We start from the raw sequence: 14,738 nt of genomic DNA on the forward strand, positions 1-14,738 counted from the left end.
TCTGGCTCCTACACCCCTCCCATCTCTGTCCATTGGGAGACAGAAGACAGGAAATGACTGCCATACATGTGGTATGATTTTTACCAAAACAGCGTTTTGTAACCCAGGCCCCATGCTGTCCACAGCTGTTTTCCTCTCTTATACCAGCCAGGTGGCCCTCTCCAATATTTCCCTCCCCATCCCTTCACATGACTTCAGCCTTTGGATTCTCAGCTCCTGGCCACTTTCCACATTCCACTCCTCTGTCAGAACCCAGGCATCCTGAGCTCCAGCTGAAACTGCTGTGCATGGCTTTCCCCACCCTGGCCCCGTGACTCAGGCCCTCTGAGCGGACCAGCCCTCTTCTTGGCACTCAGTGGGGAGGGGAGTGGAGAAGGGGGCCAGGTAGTGACATCAGAGTTGAAGGGTACAAAAGCTTTCAGCCAAAAGAAAATTGAAGATACAACCTGACAGTGCAGGCAGCGCGGCCTACTATCCTCAGGACTCCTCAACCTGATAGCCCCAGACATCTGGTTGCAGATTCCCACTCCCTCAAGGTCTCCCCGCTAGTGAGGGGCTGCTGTGGGCCAGAGCGATCAGGTGGGGTCCTGGACTCCTTGGACAGGATTCACACAGATAACAGGTGGGGAATGAAGAGTCCAGGATCCTGGTTTCCTCCTCCGGTTTTGTCTTTTCTCACTTTGTCTTCCTGTTGGGTTTTTGCATGTCTTGCTGACTGATCCTCGGTTTACTTAGATCTTTTCTCTGGGTGGCAGCTGGGAATTCTACCACCTTTCTTGGCTGAGTAAATCCTTTCCCCTCCTTCTCCTCCCAGCATTTTGTTTATTCATTAACTTTCTAGCACTTCGAATGTTGCTGCTCACATGTGTTTCTCTGATATATATCAGACCATAGCTTCATTTTGTCCAAAATCAAACATGTAACTTGGAACATTTGTCAAGAGAAGCTGGTCTTCTTCTTACCTATTTTATCATCTGGGTTCCCTGTTGTGTTTGGGTTCTATCCAGGCAGGGGCCCTAAGGCACGGATGACAGCCTTTACCTATTCACCCTTTCCCTTCCAGACTCCATGCTGGGCTCTCTCTGCCTTCTGTGGCTCCTAGCCCTGACCTTGTCGGTTCCCAAAGCTCAGCCCTTGACTCCTCAAGACTTCGAGGAAGAGGAGGAAGATGAGACGGTGAGCACACCTTTCCTGGCTGTCCCCTGTGACTACGACCGTTGCCGCCACCTGCAGGTGCCCTGCAATGAGTTGCAGAAGGCCAGGCCGGTGGCCTGCCTGTGCCCGGGGCTGTCCAGCCCTGCCCGGCCTCCGGACCCGCCACGCCTAGGAGAAGTGCGCATTGTGGCCGAAGAGGGCCGCGCCGAGGTCCACTGGTGTGCCCCCTCCTCCCCGGTCCACCACTACCGGCTGCTGCTTTGGGAAGGCAGCGGGGCTCCGCAGAAGGGCCCCCTACTCAACACTACGGTCCGCAGAGCAGAACTGAAGGGACTTAAGCCTGGGGGCGCTTATGTGGTTTGCGTGGTGGCTGGTAATGAGGCCGGGGAGAGCCGCGTGTCTCAGGCAGGTGGGGAGGACCTCGAGGAGGTATCCTTCCCGGCCTTCGGGCCCTGCGGCCGGCTCACCGTGCCACCCAGACCGGTCACCCTAATCCACGCGGCCGTGGGGGTGGGCACAGCCCTGGCTCTGCTAAGCTGCGTCGCCCTGATCTGGCACTTCTGCCTCCGCGAGCGCTGGGGCTGCCCGCGCCGCGCAGCCACCGCCCAAGCCGCAGGGGCGCTCTGATGAGGGTCTGGGGGACTTCCCCGCGCAGCCCAGCCCCACATGGAGCACCAGCTGGCTCCCAGAAGGGCCAGCCCGCTGCCGCCTGGCGCCAGACAACTGGGCCGCAGCTGGGGGTCTCTGAACTGAGAGTTTATTTAGGTCAGGGCTTGCCACTTTGTTCCTGCCTGAAAGCTAGACAAGTGGAGAGGGTCAGAGAGTTATTAAGTAGGTTTTGTATGTTTAAGAGTATAACATTGAGGGGACTGGGGACATAACTCAGTTGGTAGAGTGCTTGTCTCACATGCACAAGGCCCTGGGTTCAGTCCCCAGCACCCCCCCCCCAAAAAAAAAAAAAAAAAAAAAAAAAGTATAACATTGAGGATATTATGTAGGTACTTATCTAGTCATTTAAAATATAACCATTAAAAAATGTAAAACCCATTCTTAGCTCATAGGTCTTATGGGTCTTATATGTCAGTGAGCAGGCCAGATTTGCCCTTTGGCTGCCGTAAGTCAGCCCCTGTCATACACCCTCAAAGGGTTCTGCTCTTGGGCTTGGTGGCCTGGACAATTTAACAAGGCTCTGTTTTAAACTAAAAAATAAAAAAAAGGGACTGGGGAAGTAGCTCAGTGGTAGAATACCCCTGGGTTCAATCCTCAGAAGGTGGGGGGGGGGGGGACAAAAAGACACTGCCACTTTGGCACTTTGCATAGCCTAAGTGGCATTCTAGAATAAGCTTCTGCAGGATAAGATTTTCTGATTGGAGCCACAGTCTTCTTTGACCTTTCCTCAAGTTACCCGATGAGCATATCTGGATCAGAGTCTGTTTCTGAGGAGGGTGGAGATTAAGGACTGAGATGGGATAACAGAAGAGAAGGAAGCCCCGAGCCTTTGTTGGGCACAAGTTCATTAGTGCTCTTGCTAATTAAAATAAGACAAATCAACAGTAATATCAAGGAATCCCCCATTTGTGTTTATTGTATACCAACTGTGATAACATTAAAGGAAATTTAAAAGAAATTGTCACTTTTCATGATCCCTTCAATTCTCTGTGTAGATATCTATTTTTCATAGTCATATACATACTTTCTATTTATTTATTTATTTATTTATTGGTAATGGGGGTTGAATCCAGGGCACTTAACTACTGAGCCGCATCCCCAGCCCTTTTAATTTTTATTTTGAGACAGGGCCTGCTAAATTGCTTAGGGTCTCACTAAATTGCTGAGGCTGCCTTGAACTTGTGATCCTCTTGCCTCAGCCTCCCAAGCCACTGGGATTACAGGCATGCCTCAGGCAATCACATCTTGAATTTATCTTTAAATTAAGTGAATGTAGCACCTATAATTCCAGCTACCATAAGCTGAGGTGAAAAGATCACAAGTTTGAGGCCAGCCTCTGCAATTTAGGGAAGGCTTGTCTCAAAAAAGGAGGGGCGGGGGGATAGGGTTGAGTAGCTCAGTGGCAGAACACTTGCCTAGCATGTGAGTAGCACTGGGTTCAAGTCTCAGTACCACATAAATAAATAAAATAAAGGTACTATGTCCATCTGCAACTAAAAAAATATTTTAAAAAGGGTGGGGAAAGCTCAGTTGGTAGAGTGCTTGCCTTGCATGTACAAAGCCCTGGGTTCAATCACCAGCACCACAATAAATAAGTAAATAAATGAAATGAAATAAATTAAAAAGTGTTGGGAATGTAGGTCAGTTGAAGAGCACCTTTGAGTTTAATCCCCAGAACTGGAAAGAAAGAAAGAAAGGAAAGAAAGAAAAAAGAAAGCTGGGTATAGAAAAGCCTGTTTTGTGTTGCTACATAGTATAAACCTCACCTTTACTGGTTTTACAACTCCTCCCCCTCAACCCAGGAAGAGCTGGGGATGGAACCCAGAGCCTTGTGCATGCTAGGCAAGCAGTCTACCACTGTTATACCCTGGCCCTAACTTTTTAAAAATTTAATTGTAAAACAAACACATACAAGTTTCAAGTAATACTGACACATACAAAGTGAAACTTCTCTTCTTCCTTAATTGCCCTTGCTGGGGGTATACTTCAGTGCTAGAGCACTTGCCTAGTATGAAAGAGGCCCTGGGTTAGATCCCCATGTAAAAAAAAAAATACATACATAAAAAGCCATTAGGCTGGGAATATAGCTCAATCATAGAGTGCTTGCCTAGCATGCACAAGGCTTTTGGTTTGATGTGCATCAAAAGACATAATTGCCCTTAGTAGAGCAGTTTTTTTGTTTTGTTTTGTTTTGGGTACTGGGAATTGAACCCAAGGTACTTAAACACTGAGCTACATCCCCAGCCCTTTTAAATATTTTATTTAGAGACAGGGTCTTGCTGAGTGGCTTAGGGCCTGGATAAGTTGTTGATACTGGCTTTGAACTAACAATCCTCCTGCCTCAGCCTCCTGAGCTAATAGGATTACAGGAAGGTACCACCCCTCCCAGAAGCAGAGCAGTTCTTTACAAAGTACAAATATTTTGTTTTTCACTCATTATTCAGTCATAGACAATGCTGAACATTGGCAAATCATAACCTCCTTATATGTTAAAGGCCTCATGATTTCCTACAAAAGAATGTACTTTAAAGAACTTTAGTCATCACTCTTTGTTGGAACATTTAAATTTTCTTCAGTGTGGTTTTAAGGACATCCTTGTTTGTGTATCCTCACCTGTTTATTTAAGTACCCAGGAGAAGGCATTCACCTCTGGAAGTAATTGAAATAGGCAATACTCTAAAATTTGATCATTTTTAAAATGATTAGACCATTAGAATAAATTTATTTTTTTTTGAGAGAGAGAGAATTTTTTAATATTTATTTTTAGTTTTCGGCGGACACAACAGCTTTGTTTCTATGTGATGCTGAGGATCGAACCTGGGCTGCATGCATGCCAGGGGAGTGTGCTACCACTTGAGCCACATCCCCAGCCCCCATTAGAATAAATTTAGATTGTTATCTAGAACACATGTGGCATTACATTGTAGTGATTACCTTGTGACTTTTTATTTAATGACTATTTCCTCAGCAATCATTCACTTATGAATGAGGACACCCACTCTATTATTAGTAAAGACATGCTTTTCATGCACTCTCACTTAATCCTTACCACGAACATTCCAAGAGATAGTATCACCTTTTCAAAGATGAGAGATTTGAAGTCCTAAAGGGTTTGAAATTACAACTAAGGAGTTCAGATAGGATTCCTGCTTAAATTGCCCAACTCAAAAGCTCTTCATTTTACCATAGAGAGGGGCAACAAAGCATACAGGTTTAATGAAACACAATGCATGGTAGAATTCTAGCTCTGCTACTTTCTACTGCCTTTATGATCTTAGATGAATTATCTCATCTTTCTGTGCCTGTTTCCTATGACTAATAATAATACAGAATAGGGACTGTTATGATGATTAAATATGAGTTAATCAACTAAGCCTCAAGTACATGTAACTGAAAGCTCGGTCATTGTCCTTGAAACCAATACAATAATGAAGACAAGGTCTTGAGAAAAAGGAAAAAGCTTTATTGCTTTGCTAGCAAAGGAGAAACACAGGGGACTCCTGTCCCAAAGGCTGTGATTCTGCTCATTTGCAGGAACAGGAGGCTTTTATTTCTTTTCTTTTCTTTTTTTAATATTTATTTTTTAGTTGTAGTAGGACACAATACCCAGGGCCTTGCATATACTAGGTGAGAGCTTTACTGCTGAGCCCCAGCCCCAGCCTGAGAGGGGGCTTTTATAGAGGTGATTCAGAGAAAATGAGATCAGGGAGGAGAGAACAGGGAGGAGAAGATCAGGGAAAAGAAGATCAGGGAAGAGGTCAGGAAGGGGAAGATTAGGGAAAAGAAGATCAAGAAGATTGGGGAGGAAAAGTTTAAGGAAAAGAATATCAGGGAAGATCAGGGAAAAGAAGATCAGAGAGGCGGTCAGGAAGGAGAAGGTTAGGGAAAAGAAGATTGGGAAAAAGAAAAAAAAAACATGTAAGTTTCAAAGCCACAAGAGATAGTCAAAGTATCAAGTGAACCCTGTTACATACATATATTTTCCATATGAGTAACTTTTTTTTTTGATGGACCTTTATTTTTTATTTATATGTGGTTCTGAGAACTGAACCCAGTGCCTCACACGCTAGGCAAGTGCTCTACCACTGAGCTACAACCCTGTCAGTCAATATGAGTAACTTATTATTATTATAATTATTATTATTATTCTACCTCCTAGATAAACATATTTTGTAAATTTTATTTTTGAGTACTAGAGATTTAGTCCAGAGGAGCTTTACCACAGAGCTCAATCCCCCAGTCTTTTTTTTTTTTTTTAAGAGAGAGAGAGTTTTTTTTTTAATATTTATTTTTTAGTTTCCGGCAGACACAACATCTTTGTTTGTATGTGGTGCTGAGGATCCAACCCTGGCCACACGCATGCCAGGAGAGCGCGCTACCGCTTGAGCCACATCCCCAGCCCCAATCCCCCAGTCTTTTTAATTTTTTTTTTTTTTGAGACAGGGTCTCACTCAGTTTCTTGGGGGTGGGGAGAGTGTCTCACAAAATTGCTGAGGCTCGCCTTGAACTTGCGGGCCGGAGTCTTGAAAAACAACTAGAAGATAACTAAGTGGAGAGAAGAGGCCAAACATCTCAGGCAGAGGAGCTGGTAGGTGCAAAGGCCAAAATGAGGTGTAGGGCCTGTTTCACAACATGCACAGATTATCCTCAATTTGAAGGAAATGAAACTATGCAGTAACTACCATAATTTATGCCATACCGTCTTGCGAGGCACCTACATAGCTGTCATCATTATGTCCATTTTATAGATGGGGCTCTTAAAACTAAAACATGGGGGCAAGAGAAAGTCAGCCTTTGGGCTTGTACTAGATGACGGGGGTGACATGGAAAAACTTTAAGCAGGGAGGTGATGATCCAGGTTCAGGTACTGTGTATTGCAAAGATTCCTTTTGGCAATCGGGCACAGGATGGCTCAATTCCTCGAAGATGAGTGGATCAAAGAGCATGCCCATTTCCATGGCTCCTGAGAAATACTGACAAACAACTTTCCAAACGATTGCACCTAAGGGCCACAATTTTAATATTTAAGGAAGGCGAAGCAGTGTGAAACTCCGGGAACTGGCCTCATTCTGCTCTTGGGTTTCCAAGCCTCAGGGCGCTTCTTCCGCACTGTGGGGGAGCTCTGGGATTTGGTAGGTCTCCTTCCGCCCATGCAAAATTCTGGAGGCGGGCCAGAGAGTTTTCTGGCACTCGGCGGCATCCGTCCACGCCAGTCCCACGTGACCCAAACAGATTCGGGCACTTCCGCTTCCCTTCGCCTTTCTTCTTGTCGGTGTCCCCGGTGGGTCCCGAGCCGGGTGAGTGATCTAGCGCCCGATCGGTGGTATCGGGCGCAGGGTTCCCTTGCGTTGACCTCTCCCACCCTCCTTCTTGCCACATCAGGTCCCCGCGGAAGCGGCGGCGGCGGCTGCGGCGCCATGGCGGAGCTGACGGCTCTGGAGAGTCTCATCGAGATGGGCTTCCCCAGGGGACGCGCGTAAGGGAGCACCCAACCCCGGCCCGCCAGGCTGGGGACCGCGGACCTGTCTGGACCTTTACCCGAGCCTAGCCCCGTCCTGACGGTCACCATGGTCCGTAGGCGCTATTCACGGTGTTTCTGCCCGCAGGGAGAAGGCTCTGGCCCTCACAGGGAACCAGGGCATCGAGGCTGCGATGGACTGGTGAGCCTTCAGACTCGGTGGCGGAGGATTGGGGGCTGCTGGGAGGAGCAGTCTCATGCTGACCTCACTGCCGATTTCCCTGCCAGGCTGATGGAGCACGAAGATGACCCCGACGTGGATGAGCCTCTAGAGACTCCTCTTGGACATGTCCTGGGACGGGAATCCACCCCCTCAGAACAAGTTGGCCCTGAAGGTTCTCACTGGGAGACGTGATGTGATTATTCAGGCGGGCCCGACACGAGGAGCTGACGGGGGGGGGGGGGGGGTTAATAATACTGGTTGTTTGTAGGACCTGGAACGGCTGCCGGAGAAAGCAAACCCGTTTTGACTGAAGAGGAAAGACAAGAACAGACCAAGAGGTAAAGTAGCTTTTTTTTTCTTGATGGTGCTGGGGAAGGAACCCAGGGCCTTGTGCACGCTAAGCAATTGCTTTACCAGCTGAGCTATATCCCCAGCCCCCAGGTAACTTTTTTGAGGGTTATCTTCCACCCTTCCCCAATACATACACAAGTCTGGTTGAAGAACCTTGACTTTTTTCTATTCTCTGTTTTTTTTTTTAAATCTAGAACTTCAATATGCTAAGCGTTTATTCTACTGAGCTATACTGCTACCCCTGTTCTTTCATTCATTTATTTTGGGAAACATCAGCCAATTTTGTTCTGTCCCTTCCTATTGCGTATCCCTTTCTCTTGAACTGTGTCCTTTCTGCAACATAGGATGTTGGAGCTGGTGGCCCAGAAGCAGCGGGAACGTGAAGAAAGGGAGGAGCGGGAAGCATTGGAGCGAGAAAAACAGCGCAGGAGACAAGGTCAAGAGCTTTCAGCTGCACGCCAGAGACTACAGGAAGATGAGATGCGCAGAGCTGCTGAGGAGCGGAGGAGGGAAAAGGCTGAAGAGTTAGCAGCCAGGTCTGGGTGATGGGCATGTTGGTTTACAGGAGAAAAAAAATCAACATTTGGTTTGTTAAGGTCTGACCTATTTTCTTCCTGTCTGCATTCCAGACAGAGGGTTCGAGAAAAGATCGAAAGGGACAAAGCAGAGAGAGCCAAGAAGGTGGGTGTTGAAAAGACAGTGATTATAATGCAAAAGGCATACTAAAACCCTTTTCCAGCTTCAAAGGGGAAACATGAGTAAATACCATCCATACCACCCATTTCCGGAGGGTGGGTAAGTGCCTGACTCCTGTTTTACTTTGTTCTCCAGTATGGTGGTAGTGTGGGTTCTCGGCCATCCCCACCAGTGACAGAGCCAGGTCCTGTTCCCTCCTCTCCCAGCCAGGAACCTCCTACCAAGCGGGAATATGACCAGTGTCGCATACAGGTACTGATTCTGATTCCTGTCTTGCTCCTGTAACCCCTTTGTTGACCTATAAGGAGCCCAGCTCAGAGCTTATTTCAGTTACATTCCCTTTGCCAAATCTCTTCCTTCTTTGTACATGACTTGAAATCCTACCTGTTCCACTCTTAGGAAAGATCAAATTTCACCTGCTCCAGTCATATTTAAATCCATACCTCCCTCTTACTCAGCATTTATCCTTTTACTTACATTGTTTTCATTTGGTTCATTACATAGCTGCTTTCACAATGTGGAATTTATCCTGAAATTTTTTTTATAATCTTGTCTGTGTTGAATTACAAGGAAGTTGGGGCCACTTGTTCAAACTTAGTAAGGCAGAGCATAAGTGGTTGTTCATTAAGTGCTTTAAATAGTAGGTATACTGATTTAGTCTAAGAAGAAGGAGGGGCCAACTTTAACTCTTTTCCTTATTGGTTTTGGTGCTTAACAGTACTGGAAATCTCTCTTGCCCTTAGGTCAGGTTGCCAGATGGAACTTCACTGACCCAAACATTTCGGGCTCGGGAACAGCTGGCAGCAGTGAGGCTCTATGTGGAGCTCCACCGCGGGGAGGAACCTGGAGGGGGCCAGGACCCAGTGCAGTTGCTTAGTGGCTTTCCCAGACGGGCCTTCTCAGAAGCTGACATGGAACGGCCTCTGCAGGAGCTGGGTATGGCATGTGAGACCAGAAGCCAGGATTTGGAGGAATGGAGGGAAAAGAAGGGATTTGTGGGGATGGCATGAATCCAGGAGTTTGGGGAGCAAAAAACAAGTATTCTTGTGGCTCAAGCCTTCCCCCCCCCCATCTTTAGGACTTGTGCCTTCTGCTGTCCTCATTGTGGCCAAGAAATGTCCCAGCTGAGGGGCCTTTATTTCATCATCATCCTCTGACCTCTTCATCTTTGATAAAGCACTGACATCTCCTTCCAAATAAATAGACCCTGAGTTCTGTATATGCCTGGCTCCTTCCTGAGTGGCTGGGAGGGACAAAACCAAGGAAGAGAAAGAAGCTAAAGGGAAGGCACTTGGAGAATATCCCTTTCCTCTCCAACAGAGACTTGTTTCTAAATCTTTGGGTCTTAGCTGCCTCAGAGGTGGAGGGAAGAGGTGCCGAGCCAGGGAAGGAGAGAATGCATCACAAAAGCGACTTTTGCTCCTACAGGTAAAGTGGTGCATAAACTTTAAATCCTGACTAGTTGTGTGCCTTGACTTCTTTAAACCTAGTTTCTTCAGTAGAATAGGAATAATAATACTATAATAATAGGAATAATAGTATTCCTTGGGGTTGTCCTAAGGGTTACACAATAACTGACATGTGCTTGAGCACAGTGCCTCACACCTAGTAAGTGCTCAGTAAATATTAGCAACTAAAATTATAGTTTTTTAAAGTGGTGATCCATAATCATCGAAAGGAAGGTTAGTGACCTTTGCAAGTGCATCTGTTGTAAGGAATATGTCAGCCACATTTTGCTGCTTTCCTAGACACTAAAAGGTGTTAAACTGGGATGGTGGCACATGCCTGTAATCCCGATGAGTCAGGAGGTTGAGGCAGGAGTATCATGAGTTCAAAGCTAGCCTCAGAAATTTAGGGAGGACCTAAGGAAATTAGTGAAGCCCTATGTCAAAATAAAGAATGGTGACATAGCTCAGCGGTAATGTGCTCCTAGGTTCAGTCCTCAATACCAAAAATCGAAGGTATTATGTACTTCACAAATACACTTTCTGAAGGGGAGATTAGTTTTGTTTTGGTACTAGGGATTGAACCCAGGCCTTGTACATGCTAGGCGAGTGCTGTAACACCAAGCTATACTCCCAGCTCTCTTTTTACCTTGTTCTGGGTATTGAACTCTATGCTTTATCACTGAGCTACATCCCAGCTCTTTTTGAGACAGTTGCTGAGACTGACCTCAAACTTGAAATCCTCTTGCCTCAGCCTCCTGAGTTGCTAGGATTGCAAGCATGTGCTACTGTGCCAGCCACACCCAGCCCTTTTTAAATTTTATTTTCAGACAGCATCTAGGTTGCCTGGGCTGCCCTTGATCTCACAATCCTGCCTCAGCTCCCTGAGTATCTGGGATTACACATAGTTTTAAGCTTTATAGATAATATTTGTTATCTAGGTGTTGGTATAATTGTCCCCACTTAGAGACCAGGATACCAAAGCACAATTTGCTTTCCCAAGTGACACTGGTAGCAATTTCTTAGAACCTGCATACCCACGGGAAGACTGACTAGATAGAGCTCAGGTCCTGACTCACCAAGTCATGATGGTCTCTCTGACTGCTGCTACATCAGTTTAGTCTCCTGTCAAAGAGCTATGACTTTTTCCTCACTTCCTGGGCATATGGAAGAGGCCAGTTACACCATAAAGATTACAACAAATGTATTGAACATGACTCTACAATCCAGCAGCTGAAAAAAGCACCAGCATTCATCTCTGATTATAAACTGTTCATCACAGTGTTATACAACTTTTATTTATTGTTTTGACTCAATTCAATAAAAGCAGTGTTTTTTTGTCAATTGCAATCTTGCTTGGGAATCACAGGGTATAAAACAAAGGAAGGGCCGGCATTGTGGCTCAGGGGTAGAGTGCTCGCCTAGCATGCATGAGGCACTGGGTTCAATCCTCAGCACCACATAAATAAAGTCCATTGATAACTAAAGAAAAAAAAAAGCTGGAGGGTGTAGTTTGTTAGTAGAGCATGTGCTTAGCATGCTTGAGGACCTAGGTTCAAACATCTCCAGCACCAAAAATGAATAGGGGAGTGACCTGACTACAATGGGGCTGCAACCCCAGTGATTTATCTCATTCTCAGTGGCATTTCCAATAGGTCCTATAACTGGATTCAGAACTACAGTGTGAACCTTTAGAGGGGAGAGGACCCATTACATTGCTATGTCAGGCCCTTTACATTTCTAAACCTATTCCCCCACACCCCGTCTAGTATTGGGATTGAACTTGGGGCCTTGCACATGATAGGCAAATGCTCTACCACTAAGCAATATCTCAGTCCTTTTCATTTTTATTTTGAGACAGAGTCTCTGACTAAATTATCCAGGCTGGCCTGGAACTTGAGATCCTCTTACCTCAGCCTCCTCAGGCGATGGGATTACAAATGTGCACCATCATGCAGGCTAGCCTTTTTTTATTTGAGGTATCCAGAATTGAACCTAGGAGTAATATAAAGGAACATTCCCAGCCCCTTTATTTATTTATATTGTTTGGTACAGAGGATTGAACCCAGAGGTGCTTTGTTACTAAGCCATATTCTCAGCCAGGGTTTCGTTAAGTTGCAGAGGCTGGCCTTGAACTTGTGATCTTCTTGCCTCAGCCTCCCAGGTCTGTTGGATTACAGGTATGAGCCACAGAGTTAGGGATAATCTATTGATAATCCTGGAGATAGTTATGGCCTTTTACAAAATAGAGCAGACTCAGGTTTTGTAACATTCGGGAGATCTTGACTAAAAGTATGCTTCTTTCACCACCCCTAGTAAATCAGCCTCTCTAAACCTCTTTAACCAGATATTAAGTAATGGCCACAGAAGGCATATATGTGCTAGATGCCCCTCTTCAACCTCCCTCAAAGAACAGATGTCATCTATGAGTATCCATTGCTAACAAGCTTTTCCAGAATAGTTTCGATTTCGGGAATGTCGCTTGATTTTCCCCAGAAGTAACGCTTACATAACAAGACCCGTTTTGAAAATGTGGTTACTAAGCCCATAGAACTTCAGACTATGGGGCGGGGCAGCCGGAGCCCTGCTCAGCAGAGCTCCCCAAGCCGGCTGGAGCGATGACCCGCACATCTCTCAGCACCAGTAGGCGTGCGACTGCACGGCTCACTTGGGTGGCACAGAATTTATTGGTTCTCTCTGTTCACCATAACCGACCCCGGACACGACTTTGGCGAATGATGTGGATGTTAACACAATCAGCGCAGAGTTGAAGGGGGTACGATGCTCACCCGGCGGCCGCTCTCCGGGACCTGGAGTGCGGCATCCGAGGTCCATATTCCCCGCCGGTTTCACCGAGCTGAAAGGCTGCCTGTGATCTGCGCTCAAACCAAGGTCGTAGCACCCACTCGGACAGGTCTGGCATCACGCTGATTTCCCGCCGCCGCCGCCAACCAACCAGTTCTTCCTCCACGCTACATTCTCCTGCGTGGCCGCGGCCTCCTGCAGCGTGGCCATCACTAGCTGCTGGTTCCTCTTCCCTTCATCCCTGCGTCGAGGGTCCTGCTCGGGCATCTCCTGGGAACAGGAAGGGAGTTCACAAACCAGGACACCAGTCCAGGGTTCTCCGTACGCCCGCTCCTCCTCAGAATTCTCAGTTGTACCTACCTTCAGCATCTCCTGCTTCTGCAGCTCTCCTGGGGTTACCAGAGCAAAGAGCGCGGACCCCACGCCAGCCCCAGCGCCCAGCACCGCTACTACCATCAGCACTTTCTGCACACTCTGCATGGCTGAGTGCAACCAACGAGACAACCTCCGTAGTCTACGGCAGCCTAGAGGGTAGCTACGACGTCTCACCGGCCCCTGCGCAGGCTAGAGCGACCCGTAGAAACCATAGAGAAGCAGCCGGAGTATAGAGAGCCTGGCCTTAGAAATATTTAGAATCCTGAGCGCTTGGGTCTAAATACCTGGGGACGTTGAGCAAATCTTCTAAGTGTTGGTAAACGGCCCAGCGGTGGCGCGCCCCTGTAATCCCATGGATTCAGGAGCCTGAAGCAGGAGGATCACAAGTTTGAAACCAGCCTTAGCAACTTAGAGACCCTGGGTATATGGCTTGGTGGTAAAGCGCATCTAGGTTCGATAATAATATAAAAATTGTTGGCACAAGCATGGTGCGGTGGCACACGCCTGTAATCCCAGTGGCTCCGGAGGCTGGGACAGGAAGATCATGAGTTCGAAGCCAGCTTCAACAAAAGCGAGGTGCTAAGCAATTCAGTGAGATCCTGTCTCTAAATAAAATACAAAATGGGGCTGGAGATGTGGCTCAGTAGTCGAGTGCTCCTTAGTTCAATCCCCAGTATCAAATAAATAAAAATAAAAATTGTTGGCACCAAGGACTAAGCACCGGGCCCATTGTCCAGAGTAGGATGCCTAGAAGCTAGGAGGAGAATGCATGTCTTTTTTTTTTTTTTTTTAATTTATTTATTTATTTTTCGGTGGACACAATATCTTTGTTTGTATGTGGTGCTGAGGATCGAACCGGGCCGCACGCATGCCAGGCGAGCACGCTACCACTTGAGCCACATCCCCAGCCCAAGAATGCATGTCTTTATGGTTATTGTTGATTTTACAGTTTCCCATTTTCTGTCCTCTGAAGTCTTCCAATCAGAAATAGAACTGCTTTCATTTCCTGTAGTATTGTGCCGTTTTCAAAATAGCACAAAGTATTCCTCCGGATATTTACACCCATCAATCAATTGGCCCCTCCCAATCCTTTTAACTCTGAAACAACTCAGTACTAGGTGGGGAATGGGTATAATTTTCTATTTCTTGTTTATCTTACAAATAGGTTGTTAATACTTTTCCTCAAGGTATACATACACTTGGTGTTGACGTTTGTTTACTTTTAAACCACGAAGTCTGTGGAACTTGTGTAATATACCAAATTCTAGTTCGGAGATGAAAATACCCGAACTGGATATCTACTAAGAAAATCATTTAAGTTCCTTGCCCCAGGTTTCTCCATTGGAAAATGTGACTCCTAATAGTAACAATCTCAGTTTTAAGATAACCGATCAGGTTAGTATGTCCTCAACTTGTGTCCTGCTGCTTGCTGGCTCATAATCAACTTGTGCACAACATTCCCATTGTCTTTATTTAGATTGTCTCTTGAAAGTTCCACCTGTCCTGTATTGTGGTGGAAGCCACGGAGGCAAATGAAGATGGTGGTGGTCTCCAATGGTCA

The 14,738-nt window shown here is 46.5% G+C and overlaps 3 protein-coding genes across 5 annotated transcripts; 2 read left to right on the top strand and 1 right to left on the bottom strand.

The window, feature by feature from the left end:
• The first annotated feature begins 52 nt into the window (after positions 1-52).
• On the top strand, positions 53-2,763 carry Lrrn4cl (LRRN4 C-terminal like). Of its 3 annotated transcripts, none has more exons than XM_071617034.1 (2): positions 53-71; positions 1,064-2,763. In XM_071617034.1, the coding sequence occupies exon 2, from the start codon at positions 1,069-1,071 to the stop codon at positions 1,780-1,782; it is 714 nt and encodes a 237-aa protein (XP_071473135.1). In that variant the 5' UTR covers positions 53-71; positions 1,064-1,068; the 3' UTR covers positions 1,783-2,763. The 3 variants fall into 3 exon arrangements, with proteins under 3 accessions (XP_071473135.1, XP_027799922.2, XP_071473136.1); XM_027944121.2 differs by lacking the exon at positions 53-71 and adding an exon at positions 100-622; XM_071617035.1 differs by lacking the exon at positions 53-71 and adding an exon at positions 117-151.
• A 4,267-nt stretch (positions 2,764-7,030) lies between these two features.
• Ubxn1 (UBX domain protein 1) lies at positions 7,031-9,771 on the top strand. The gene is made up of 10 exons (XM_027944219.2): positions 7,031-7,121; positions 7,207-7,300; positions 7,431-7,484; positions 7,571-7,677; positions 7,774-7,843; positions 8,201-8,392; positions 8,486-8,537; positions 8,688-8,804; positions 9,296-9,488; positions 9,631-9,771. The coding sequence occupies exons 2-10, from the start codon at positions 7,242-7,244 to the stop codon at positions 9,678-9,680; spliced, it is 894 nt and encodes a 297-aa protein (XP_027800020.1). The 5' UTR covers positions 7,031-7,121; positions 7,207-7,241; the 3' UTR covers positions 9,681-9,771.
• Positions 9,772-12,665: 2,894 nt separating this feature from the next.
• Positions 12,666-13,347, bottom strand: Uqcc3 (ubiquinol-cytochrome c reductase complex assembly factor 3). Its single transcript, XM_027944225.3, has 2 exons — positions 13,163-13,347; positions 12,666-13,072 (listed from the first exon to the last, which is right to left on the bottom strand). The coding sequence occupies exons 1-2, from the start codon at positions 13,280-13,282 to the stop codon at positions 12,920-12,922; spliced, it is 273 nt and encodes a 90-aa protein (XP_027800026.1). The 5' UTR covers positions 13,283-13,347; the 3' UTR covers positions 12,666-12,919.
• Between the last annotated feature and the right edge of the window lie 1,391 nt (positions 13,348-14,738).

This window comes from Marmota flaviventris, chromosome 9 (assembly GCF_047511675.1).
Source record: "Marmota flaviventris isolate mMarFla1 chromosome 9, mMarFla1.hap1, whole genome shotgun sequence".
In the NCBI taxonomy this organism is placed as follows: Eukaryota; Metazoa; Chordata; class Mammalia; order Rodentia; family Sciuridae; genus Marmota; species Marmota flaviventris.

What these genes read in the sequence shown, in the direction of transcription:
- Uqcc3 (XM_027944225.3), bottom strand. Translation starts at nt 13,282, where the DNA reads ATGCAGAGTGTGCAGAAAGTGCTGATGGTAGTAGCGGTGCTGGGCGCT. An exon ending in AGAAGCAGGAGATGCTGAAG is followed by an intron (nt 13,073 to 13,162) that starts GTAGGTACAACT and finishes TCCTGTTCCCAG; the next exon opens with GAGATGCCCGAGCAGGACCC.
- Ubxn1 (XM_027944219.2), top strand. Translation starts at nt 7,242, where the DNA reads ATGGCGGAGCTGACGGCTCTGGAGAGTCTCATCGAGATGGGCTTCCCC. An exon ending in GGCTTCCCCAGGGGACGCGC is followed by an intron (nt 7,301 to 7,430) that starts GTAAGGGAGCAC and finishes TTCTGCCCGCAG; the next exon opens with GGAGAAGGCTCTGGCCCTCA. An exon ending in AGAACAAGTTGGCCCTGAAG is followed by an intron (nt 7,678 to 7,773) that starts GTTCTCACTGGG and finishes GGTTGTTTGTAG; the next exon opens with GACCTGGAACGGCTGCCGGA.
- Lrrn4cl (XM_071617034.1), top strand. Translation starts at nt 1,069, where the DNA reads ATGCTGGGCTCTCTCTGCCTTCTGTGGCTCCTAGCCCTGACCTTGTCG.